Source organism: Hyposmocoma kahamanoa, unplaced genomic scaffold, assembly GCF_003589595.1.
Source record: "Hyposmocoma kahamanoa isolate Upper Pololo Valley unplaced genomic scaffold, ASM358959v1 100323, whole genome shotgun sequence".
NCBI lineage: Eukaryota > Metazoa > Arthropoda > Insecta > Lepidoptera > Cosmopterigidae > Hyposmocoma > Hyposmocoma kahamanoa.
The window spans coordinates 1-12,440 of record NW_020653302.1 but is presented as its reverse complement, the minus strand read 5'-3'; the positions used below and the strand labels follow the sequence as shown (position 1 = coordinate 12,440).

The window sequence follows — 12,440 nt, the reverse complement described above, 5'->3', positions numbered from 1 at the left end:
GGATAGGGGTGATGTGCGCAGTTTTCCACTTGGTTGGAAAAATACCAAGTTGCAATGACTTGTTGTAGATCGTGCTAAGTGGTTTGTACAGTACTTCGGCACAGTTTCTGAGGAAATGTGGTGGGATCAAATCATGTCCAGGCCCCTTGTTATGGTCAAGACATTTCAGATACCTGAGCACCTCGTCCTCAGTTACAATAACATCACTAAGAGGGAAAGCATTATGATAAGCATTGATCGTGCATTTAGTCAAACTAATTGGCTGATTACAAGTACTATAAATGGATTGAAAATGTTTCGAGAATAGATTGCATATGCTTTGACCACCAGTAACTGAAGAATTACCCAGAAACATTGTATGGGGTATTGCGGACTCATTAGATTTACGGCCTTTAGAAAATTTCCAGAAGTATTTTGGATTTGTTTTAAGGTGGTGTAACGCATTATTTTTGAAAGTTTTGTAACAATCATCAATCATTTTATCACACCTCTTTCTAAGCATATTAAAAGTAACCTGGTCCAATGGATTGTTATATTTTTTAAATTTACTATGATATTTAGCCTTTTCCTTTAATGCTTTGATCAACGGTCTAGAGTACCATACTGGGTACTTACTATCACGGGTAAAGGAGGATGGGGTATGCTTCTTGATTACTGGAAGAAGTATGTTGTAGAACTTATCGACCATTTCATCTATATCCGACCCATAAGTATGCAATTTAGACCAATCAACGTTAATGAGCTCGCTACATATGGCGGTGTAGTCACATGCCAGAAAGTTCAAGTTTGATGATCGTTTAGGTTTTATATTTGTAGTGGCCGACGTGATTCGAAAATCTATAAGTAATGGTGGGTGATAAGGATCGATTGGCACAAGGGGCTGATCGGCCTCGTTTACAATAACACAGTTAGGTCTGTTCGATAAAATAAGGTCCAGGATTCTATTTCCGTCATTTCTCACAGAGTTACATTGAAAAAGGTTATTGTATGCTAGGGAATCAATTAAAGTGTTATTAATGGTGGAATTTGACGACAACGGTATGAGTGATGTGCTATTAAAGTCAGGGTCCCTGGACCATACAATCTCACCAAGATTAAAATCTCCCAACACAAGAGTAGTTGTGTCGCGAGGCAACTTATTGTGAATGACATCTGAGACATTATCTAGAAAGGACTCCAACGAAGCCAACAATGGTGGAGGAGGTACATACGTAGCACAAATGGCAAGATTTTTATTAGAAACCTTCAAAGCGATCCATATGTCTTCATTTTGAGACTCCCACCCACTCCTGCGCAATGCTTTGTATTTTTTAAGTACAGCCACAATGATACCGCCACCATCCTTTTTTTTACTATGTGTAGTATACCTGTCTCTTCTGAAAATGTCATATCTGTCATCAAAACACTCCCTATCAAAGACAGTCTCGTTAAGCCACGATTCGGTCAACACCAAAATATCATAGTTGTTTGAAAGAACTGATAGATACAATTTCTCTGTTTTGGTTCTGAGGCCTCTGACATTTTGGTAATATATATTAAAATACATTTATAATAATTTATACAATAATAGCATGGTTAACGAGCAAAAGAAAAAATATACTAAGTTAAAGTTTTCAAGAAATCTACACTTTTAACTAAAATGGATGGACTTTCGTTATTTTTACGCACGAAGATACGACCGTTGCGGGTCCAAACGTATTGGTAGCCTTTCTCCTTAGCAGTGGTTCTGGCAGCGGCGTGCAGCTGTTTGTTAGATAGTGTCAGATGTTCCGACACATATATTTGTTGCTGCTTGTTTGCAAAGCCAAGGTGGAGTGCATTTAATTTATCTTCGGCCAGATTTTTTGATTTATTAAATTTAATGACTGCCGCTAGAACAGAATCTCGTACCTGTGGTGTCACCATCTTCACAACAATGTTGCGGGGACGCTCAGAATGGGGCTTAAGTTTAGCCACACGGTGTATAGCGCGGATGGTCATGTCGGGAAGCTCGCAAGATACAGTGCGCAAAAGTTGACTAAATATAGAGAGCAAATTCTCGTTCTTACTCTCTGGAACACACTGTACTTCAATATTGCAGTCTCTAGAGTGCTGCTCCATTTCGGCAACTCTCGAAGTGAGTTCCGACACGGTACTCTGTAATGAAGTGTTTTCGTTCTCCATCTTTTTTAATTTCTGACGAAATTCTGCATTCATTAACACCTGTTCATCCTGACAGCCAGCGAGAAAATCAACTGTATTTGATTTTTCATCAAACTCGTTCTTAAACTGGGTAAATTTATTATTTATAGTAGTGACATCGGTACGAAGTTGCGATAGAGCCGTTCTGAACTGATCGAAACACTCCTGCTGCGCATTGAAACGGTCATTCATATCTCTACGAAGGCCCTCGATCGCCGCCAAGATAGGTGACGATTGCTCACTCACAGACTCCCCAGCCTTAGAGGCTATGACTTTTTTTCGCGGTATCGTGTTAACAGAACCCGCCGACATATTACTGTCGTCCATTGGATTGTTCGGTGTACTCGGCGGGGAGCGCTGCACCCTGGGCATAGTTTGTCGAAAGCACTGGAAGTCGGTTGTGAATAATATATGCAGCAAACAAAATTAAGATACAAGCTTGGAAGCAAACCGGCAAGGTGCATGCGTAGTCGGCCGGTGAATAGATGCAGCAGCGTAGCAGCGTAGCCTAGTGACGTCTATCGATTCATGCGTAGCGTGACGTGAATCGCGTCACGCGTAGCGTGACGTCTGTCGTGTCACGCGTTGCGCGTCAGCTACGTCACCGAGTGTAGACTGTAGCGCGTTATTTCGCCGTAGCAGTTACAAGCTTCGTGGCCGAACGGTATACACGTTGGAACCGCGCTTTCGAACCGCAGGTTCAAATCCAACCCAGTGCAACAAATTGAAAAGACTCACGTAGAATCTCGGCTCCTCCAGCGCGGCACACGCCAGTGGCGCCCCGCTGACAGTAAGTCGACGGCGCACAATGACAGCAGAACGGCCGTCCCTCGACGACCAGTACCTCCAACAGGCGTGAATGGGACAGACGAGCACAATCCAATATGGCGGCGCCGTCAAACGGTGTCCAGCGCAAGATAGTAGGAGAGGGTCCGATCCTCAACGCCGCCAGCAGGCGACTCACCCGCAACAGCAACCAGGACAGCCGCGACAGAGTCAAGATGGCGTCCACGGCAAAGCGGACTCCTCGGAGGACGAAACGAGAGGGTCCGAGAACAATTGATTAGTCGAACCGCACTTGTAAGTTGGTAACGTAAAAGGAATAGATAAATAGATTAAAAACCAGTAAGCCTTTCGATACACGTCCGTCTCGTCAAGATGCTAAGAATCGAATGAATCGTTTACCTTAGTTAAACGAAAACGTGGTACCTTGATTTTGGACTTAGTTCTAAGGTTAACTTCTTGGATGTCTTCTTTCTTAACGAATTTATGTATATTCTTACGGGCATATAAAATATTTGAGTAAATGTACAGTGATAAGTGAGTCATGATACAGTCTCCTTAAACTTTTCACAAATCTTTCTACAAATATTGTTGTGGCTTCACCCCACATGAGAATCCCGTAAACTAGGCTAGCAGTAGCAACATCGGTAAGTTCACGTGTTCTACGGACTGCGCATACAGTAGAGCTTAATCTACTGACCAAGGAAGATATATGTGGAAACCATTGGAGTTTACTATCTAAGGTCACTCCATAGATATAGGAAAAAAGGGTTACTCCCAAAAAGACAGCTTAATTAACAAGGTCTAACTTTTCTACATTTATTTCTATGATTGGGCTAGTCGACTTTACATTTGGTATTTCAAATTTAACACGCTGTCTTCTTGGCATTGAGCAATGAATTATTAATATTAAACCAATAAACTACCTTTGAAAGGATATCATTAATATTGTCACAGTTAACGTCATGTCTGTCTGTTTAAAAAATCAAGGATGTGTCGTCAGCAAACAATACTATATCGCAAAGGTCCCTAACAAAGAATGGTAGGTAGATCATTAATATAAATGAGAAATAAGACATGTCCAAGTATTGAGCCCTGCGGAACACCCATTTTTACAGGAGAACCCAAAGAAGTCGCTCCATAATAATGCGAAAATATATTTTGCTTCACTCTGGGTTTATTTAACGAAAAAATATATTTTGCTCACCACTTGGGATAGTAAAATAAAATAAGTAGATGTATACAAAAGTTCAAGTAGACACTATCGCCCCAAAAATGTACCAAAACAATTTCTACAGAGAATCGAACCTACCGACGGTAGGTCGTACCTATGGTGTATGGGTGTGTAGGGTGTGATGGGGCGCCGAGCGCCGCGTCTTTCCTGACATCGCTCGAGGTGCAAGCGAAGGAAACCAGGCTCTTGCTTCTCAATATCATTTCCGATCACTGGGGAAAGTATACTCTAATCATTCCATTTTGATCGCGTGCCTTCTAGATTCCGCCAGGGTATTGATTGCAGCTGAGCGTTATATAATACATGGGCTAGCGCCGCCGCCTACGCCTGGACATTTTCCCTATGACGACAACTCTACCACAGTATTTTTACTTTGATGTTAAGCGATACGCCGCCTGTGTAAGTACTTGCGCTGTCGTACATCGTCAAAAAATGGAAAAAATGTGATTATTAATGTACCGTAACCATTTATTAACAATAATTAGTATACACAAATTACTAAATCTAGTAATAAAGATTACAAGTGTTAAACTGCCAAATATTTACTTGATACTTAATTTTTAGATGTTTTCAGTTTTCGTATTCGAATGAATAATTTAATCATATAAAATCTGAATATGGCCGTGGTTTTTTAAATCCTACTTAATATTTAAGTCAAATAATTTGCGTAAAATATTGTTTCCTATATTGCATCCGTATACAGAATAGTTTATGTGCGCCTAATGGCAAAACATCGAAAATCGTTATATAATTTCATATATAATTTCGAAGAACTCTGAACGTATTCAAATATATTTTAAAACACGCACACGTCAACCTTTAGTGCTTCATTCGGGAAACTAGGCGGGCATTACTCCCCTCGAGTATCTCGCTGTTGCTCTGCGCGTATGCTTTCGTTGCACAACTGTGATTACCTAATGTTTCGGACCAGTATGTCACTATTTTCCTTCTACGGGAACAAATCAATTAACACTATAAACAAGCAATAAATAAACTGGTTGATTGATAAACACCCACGCGCCGGGCGGGCGGCCGGCCGGGAGACGTGTCTTAATCCAGCGTCAATCAGATCGAAGTCGGATACTGCCGCTCTCTACGTTAAGGAATGGCGACGCAGAGATAAGAATAGTCTAGAATGGGCAATAAAGGCAGTTTCAAAATTTGAAATGGCGTATCCATTAAAGCCATAATATTTGCAAGTAGAACCGGCTAAATCCTAACTACGTACGAGTAAAATTTTAAATAGGTATACAACTGATGACGCCGCTTGGAATATGCACGTGGTTGAGATGTTGAACGATCGCAGGGCCGGCGATAACAGCGCAATCACAGCGCGTGATAAAGCTGAGAGAGCGGGGATAACTATCGAATAACTACACAAACAAGTGTCGCGAGACACATTTGCGGGCGTGAGGTCACTCCGCCGCCGTCGCGTCGCGCATTGCATTCCCACTAAATCTACTTTTAAAGTCTAAGCCCTCAACTGGGGGCTCAGTTTGCCTTTCGCAGCTGAATCGGCAGTGCTTTTGAAAGACAATTCACAAGTGTACGTATTGTTTGGGATTTCTCTTCTTCAGTTATCAACAAAGGTCGCCGACCTAACATTCACACTGATTTTGATTAGTCCCAATTAGTTTCTTATCGTTATGTAGAGGATCGCATTATTAGTACCTAGTGTTAATATGATGTTTATTTTTTTGTTATTCTCTGTAACGGTTGTAGAGTCTACCGTGAATGCGACACCTGCTGTGGCCTTCAACGACGTGCGATCGACAAGGTGAGAGTGAGAAATGGTTAGACAGATACCTGCTTTGTTTAGTAGCCGTCGTCGACGACCGGTTATTTGACACCACGAGTGTTTTATACTCCACTTCTTACTTTGTTGAGTTGCACTATGTTATAACTAGTGGTCGAATAATAGGAGGTTTATTTACTTACCTAGAATTCAGGTGCTAGCTGACATGGAATGCGCTTTAACATCGAATTAGATTGGACATGATTCAAGTTTAAAACTGAATGACACTAAACGTATAAAATGTTATTTGTAACTTTATGAACTGAGATCCTGTTGTTACATACTTGCTCATCGCTACACCTTTAATATGAATAAGTGTGCTAACGGTTTAATAAAACGGAACGTTAGAGTTCAAATTTGACATTTTTAACTGTTTTAATCACAGAAATCTGGTCGTTTAATAAAATCAGCAGAGCTTACATCAAGGGTGCCAAAGCTTTAATAAAACTAAACGTTGAAGATCAAATACGACGATCTTAGCAGCCCCATATCTTTCTACATTAGTTTTGATTATAGTGACCCTGCCTACCGACCCAGAGGTTTTACGAGAAGGGCACTATAACCTGTGCGCGCACAGGAACCTTGTTAGTTCAGGTTCTGACCCCAGATCAGCCAGTGTACACTTACAGGTATGTCACAGACCTCTGTCACTTGACTTCATCCGGTTCTCGAGAGGCTAGTGCCGCGGGTGAGCCGCCCCGGGTGCATGTACAGTAGCCTCCCTATGATCCAGATGGTTACCGGAGCTGTAGGCACGCTCAGTTCCTGTTGCGCATTGCACAACTAGCGATTGCCACCGCTAAGCCGTCGACTTTAAAGTCCACTACCAAATCCTCCTCATTGGAGGCTTCAGGGGAACGTGGGGTATTGGGAGCCCGTGGGTAATGAGAGCGGTGTTAAACTGGACGTTCCCAATGCTCGTATTTGTGCAAACGGCACTCCTATGTCTTCGTTAACGTTCGCCAAGGTTCGAGTCCTGTGGGCGCCCACGTAGAACTCCGCGTTTAGTCGTATGAGATGGCTGTGTGTTTTTCGCTCCGCGCTTATTACTAACTTGCCAAATTTCATCATCCCAGGTAAGCATTAAAATGCATAGATACTACATAATATTTACACTAGCTATGTCACCAAGTCTATCAAATTTTAGAAGTAATGCCTGAAATCACCATATAAATAGAAATGTTTTTAATGTTTTATTCCTTTTTCAATTCGATGTTACGCGGGTAATGAGAAATATTTGGCTCTCCTCATCCCATTGCAATATTCACTGGATATTTCTTTAACACTTTCCTGTTTATTCTCATTACTTTTTAACTTATCTAATTTATTACTTTAATTTTTTTTCAGACTGGTTATACATAATGACTCCCATTTGACATACGGGATTCTTACCGGCTCCCATTTCCCGAACGGTGAGGTAATGGGAGCGAATGACATGTTTGAGTTTTTTCTTTTAAACCAAATACATATTATTTTTTAGTTTCACATTTTTTTCTGTGATTATCTAGTACCCAGATATGTGAAGCGTACGTTCATAAGTAATAAAAATTTAAATTGCATAAATTATGACTTTTATTATCAATTTTCCTTAGTAGGTAGTAGCGTGTTTGTACAAGTACGCTCATTCACGTCACGCCGTCGACGTTTCTCCAGTTTCCCATAACCTAAGCGGTTGGAGGGACAGGAGGATATTGTCTATAGCAGACAAACATATGTCCGTCTCTGCAGCTCACTATAAACCCCAGCGAGTCCATACCATGTCCATACCCAAGTCAGGGTCTATCAGAGACGCCCGTGAAGGCGTATCACTGGCGGAGGGCTTGGCTCGGTCACGCCCGTTGTACCCTGGTCATGCCGTCGAGCGTGTGTAATCTCTCCGGAAAACCGTATCTCTCGGGTCGGTAGACAGGGACAGCTGCGCATAGGGACAACATTAGCAGTGCTCTTTGCTGAGATCGTTCATGTTATCGTGACATTGAATCTGTGTCACACCCTCAACGAGACCTAGCCATAAAACCATCGCACCAAAGTAATAACATACAAACGAAAAATATATCGTTGAAAGGGACTGTCGGTGGAGCAACACAATAACTTAATACAAACACTCAACGTACCCTTTTCTACCGGCACGATGCAGACGAAAATCTCTCCTATTTCCATCAAATATTATTTTTATTAATGTTTGGTAACATTTCTTCTTATCGTATCGATGACACTCTGTAATATGCTTGTCATCGTGGTTAAAGGATTGTAACTGGGCGTAAGGATCTTGCCGATTGCTGCCCAGTGTGCACCAGACGCAAGGGACACTTGGTCCTTCCCCGTGGGAGGAGGCCCCTTGCGTGCACCCCAATAATAAAAGAAATTAAAAGGTTGAAATACCAATAGAGTAAATTACTTGGTTGATATTATAATAATAACGCATAACAATAAATAACGCACACACTCAACATAGCCCCGCACTAGGGAAACGCTGTGTTGCGGGTGCCATGGACACACGTAGACAACCAAAAATTACACCCAAACTCACGAAAGAAATAAATGTAGGCCATACAAATACTTCCCCCGATCCGGGAATCGAACATGGGACCTCTGCGTGACAGGCCGGTATGGTAACCGCTCGGCCACGGAGGCAGTTAAAATGTTATATGCCTACAGAGTGTTTCTGCAACGGAAACAGATAAGATTGAAAAAAAGATTGTTTCATCGATACTTCTTCCGTTAACATATTTAATAATAATAATTTTTGGGGCGTGTCACTTGAGCTGCGTGTTCACGCGCGCTAGACGAACTGAACAGCACTGTGTCGTTACGTTACTATCCACATCCTGGCGCGAGCTCGCGTTCTCGATAATAATATCAATCACTGTACCTGTTATCAATGGCATATCGCGATACCTGCTTATGGTGATTTTTGAAGGAAATAGGCCGGCGAGATTCCAATTCTGGTCTCGCCTCCTTGGTGGAAAAGCACCTCTACGTCTACACGTTACGTATTAGAAAGTAGCGCAAGGTATTCGTAAATGTATATTTTAAAAGTCATGCCATCCCGTGGTTAAAATTTATTTTCCGAAGGCGCTTCCACGGTTTGATTCACGCGAAAAAGTGAATTTTAGGTAGAAAAGCATCTACACTGCTTATGATATACTGCTATTTTGGTGGCCTATAAGAAACAATAAAATTTTTCGTTGCAGCATGGCTTCAATAGATTACGCGAAGGTGCCCATCCAGGAGAAGCCGTTGCACACTCCACCACTCCAAGAGATTGTTAAAGGTAGCAAATCGAAACAACTACATAATGAAGCCACTTTTTTACGATTTCTTTTTATCAGAGCTTTTATAGCACACGAGAAATACATTAGAACGATTTGTGGAATTTGACTGGATCAAACATGCAGATCGTTGCCACAACCGTTTATTATATATTTACATTTTGTGTCTGGTACGAAAACACATCATTAAATGTATTATCTATTAAGTGACGTGAACTAGAGTCCGCGGAAACCCGAATAGACTTGTACTTCACAATATCCAATGAGTGCTAGACATGGCTAAAGTTACACAAACTTACACAATTAGTTACCTACATGAAAATAATTTCTATGACATGAATGAAATATTTTATTATTATCTGAGGGACTCTACTTCATGGGCCTAACTAGCAAAACACTACCAGACTATAGCAAGATAAGGGCGGCGCGCACCGTTGATGTCGTCCGGGTGATTTGGACCTTTTGAATTTTCTATCAAGTGTTGCAGGCAAGTGCAGGTTAGATTTAAAGATATCCTAGAGGTTATTTGGAACAACAACGATAGTGGACAAAATTATTATCAGCGCACAGGGTGCTGACAGATTGACTGCATGTTTGCAGTTAATGCGTGAAGTTAATAACGACTTCACGCATTAATGTCGATCTCGGCTGCACCAGTTTTCGACTGCATGCAATTAATGCGTGCAGTCGTTATTCGAGACCTTGACTGCGTGAAATCGTTATCAACTTCATGCAGTCGGCTGCATGAATTTACGACTTCACGCATTAACTGCAAACTTGCAGACAATCTGTTAGCAGCCTTAAACTAACGAATAAGAGGAGTTAGAGGAAGTAGTACAGTAGGAAGATGCAGACGACTTGGGAAAAGGCAGAAATTTATTTAAAAAAATTATGCCAGTATAGTTTAAATTTTATTTACAGCTACTTTTTATTTGTATTCTAATCGGTGTAATGTCTGCAGTGCTATCGCGCGCTTTGCCGGCTACATTTGAGTTTGTGGAGGCATCCGTGGCCGACACGCCAGACCTCACTCGACCGCCTTTTCTTCTTACTTCACCAGGTACATATTATGTATACTAGTCTCATTTATTTTATTTAATAATATTGCGTTTTAAAGTAAGTAAACACTAAGTTCCAGTATAAAATGTAGTGAATAGCCAGGTGCCAGGTTTTTTTTTGCAGGTATTTCAAAAAACATTGTACAAAGCAACCTTTTTTACATTTTAACTTGGACTCTAAACTCTTGGTGTCAGGACAGGCAAGATCAATTTAAAATGGACCAGCTAGCTCCGACTCATAGAACTAAAAAATTTGGCGACTTTTGGAATAAAACTAAACAAATGAATGTAAAGCCTGGCCTGCCTGTGAGTGTGGGGGACAAGTCTGACTGTGGTGAAATTGTGGAGACCTTTAGAGAACATTTCACTGTTAAATCGCGGTTGGATGTACAAACTTCTCGTGGGGTAGGGCTCGGTGCTGGGACCGTCGGGGGCAGGCGTATTACCCATTTTACCGCTAAAGAGATTAAGACGGTAATTAATAATATGCAGAGGGGTAAGTCGCTTGTCTCGATGGTTTTAGCGTTGAGCACTTTAAGTAAGCGGGGGGTATATCTACCACGTGTTCTCTCTATGCTATTAAGCTTTTGTATGGACCACGCCTACCTTCCAGATGCACTCATGAGGACGTTTGTTGTACCGGTTGTTAAGAATAAAACAAGTGACCTATCTGACAGAACGAATTATCGGTTTCGCTTGCCACCACTTTTTTAAGTGCCGTTCCAGTATATGCTGGACACTATACTGGAACGGCACTTAAAGTTTCATGACGCCCAATTTGGTTTCAGAGCGGGGCTATCCACAGATAGTGCGATTCTGTGTCTGAAGCATACGGTCAGGTATTGTACAGATAGGAAAACTCCCGTGTATGCTTGTTCTCTCGACTTGTCAGAAGCATTTGATCGAGTCAACTATGATCTGCTATGGCAAAAATTAAGTGAGACAGGCGTACCGGGGAATGTGTGGCATTATTTAGGCACTGGTACAGCAATCAGAAAAATCAGGTTAGGTGGGATCTGCTGAGTACAAACTGGAGTGTGAAGTAAGGCAGGAGGATTACTTCACCGAAGCTATTTAACCTGTACGTTAACGAACTGATAGGCGGGCTCAGCAGCATGCATGCAGGATGTTACGTGGGAAGTATTTGTATAAATAACTTAAACTATACTTATGATATGATGCTGCTTAGCCCGTCGGTCAGTGCGTTGATGCAGATGCTTGAGACTTGTGAGGAGTATGCCATGGAACATGGATTAGAATACAACCCGAAAAAAAGCAAAGTCATGGTGTTTAAGGCGGGTAAAATTAAACCGTATTATGTTGAATAGAGTTCCGTTGAAGGTCACAGATAAAGTAAAGTATCTTGGTCATATTTTAACAAGTGATCTAAACGATGATCTCGATGTTGAAAGGGAGCGAAGGGCGTTGGCGGTTAGGAGTAATATGCTTACCCGCAGATTTCCTCGATGCTCCTACGAAGTTAAAATAACGCTTTTTAAAGTTTATAGTCAATCTTTTTACTCGAGCAGCTTGTGGGTTAGGTATACTAAACGAGCCTTTAACGCCCTATGCGAGCAATATAATAATGCATTTAGAATGCTGATGGGACTACCAACGTGGTGTAGTGCATCGGGTATGTTGGCGGTGGCTCACACGGGCAATTTCCAGGCCTTCATGCGCAAAAAGATTGTCTCGCTGATGAGTCGCGTGAGGTTCAGTACTAACAGCATTCTAAATGCTGTAGCGGGAAGGTGTGATTGTCCTATCTTGAAACATTGGATAGTGCTAGTTAAGGGCGTAGCCCAGTTCGAAATGTAATTGAGTTGCAATGATTATTACTAACCTTGATATAAGTTCTTTTACTAACATACTATGGATATTTTATGGTCCGAAATAAAGAATTATTATTATTAAAACGGAACTTCGACACACGCTACTCCGACAATACGTTACTTAGACATGATTTCACTCAGACACTGCGCTACTTCGACAACACAGACGAGATGTTTCTTAACAATTTTTAATGCTACTAGACTCAGTTTCTTAAAAGGATGACTTCTCTGTACCGGAAGAAAAAAATCGGGACAGCAGAAGTTGGTTAAATTTTATAAAATGTA

At 41.4% G+C, this 12,440-nt stretch overlaps 1 protein-coding gene and 1 long non-coding RNA gene across 2 annotated transcripts; one reads left to right on the top strand and one right to left on the bottom strand.

Moving 5' to 3' along the window:
• Positions 1-1,599: 1,599 nt before the first annotated feature.
• Positions 1,600-2,553, bottom strand: LOC113229920. Its single transcript, XM_026463615.1, has one exon. It carries the CDS (start codon positions 2,551-2,553, stop codon positions 1,600-1,602), a length of 954 nt encoding a protein of 317 aa, XP_026319400.1.
• A 3,037-nt stretch (positions 2,554-5,590) lies between these two features.
• LOC113229929 lies at positions 5,591-10,352 on the top strand. The gene is made up of 4 exons (XR_003310451.1): positions 5,591-5,744; positions 5,921-5,975; positions 9,188-9,267; positions 10,227-10,352. It is a non-coding gene; the product is annotated as an uncharacterized LOC113229929 (long non-coding RNA).
• Positions 10,353-12,440: the final 2,088 nt, after the last annotated feature.

Bases quoted from the DNA above. Each gene is read 5' to 3' on its own strand.
- LOC113229920 (XM_026463615.1), bottom strand. From the start codon at position 2,553: ATGCCCAGGGTGCAGCGCTCCCCGCCGAGTACACCGAACAATCCAATG.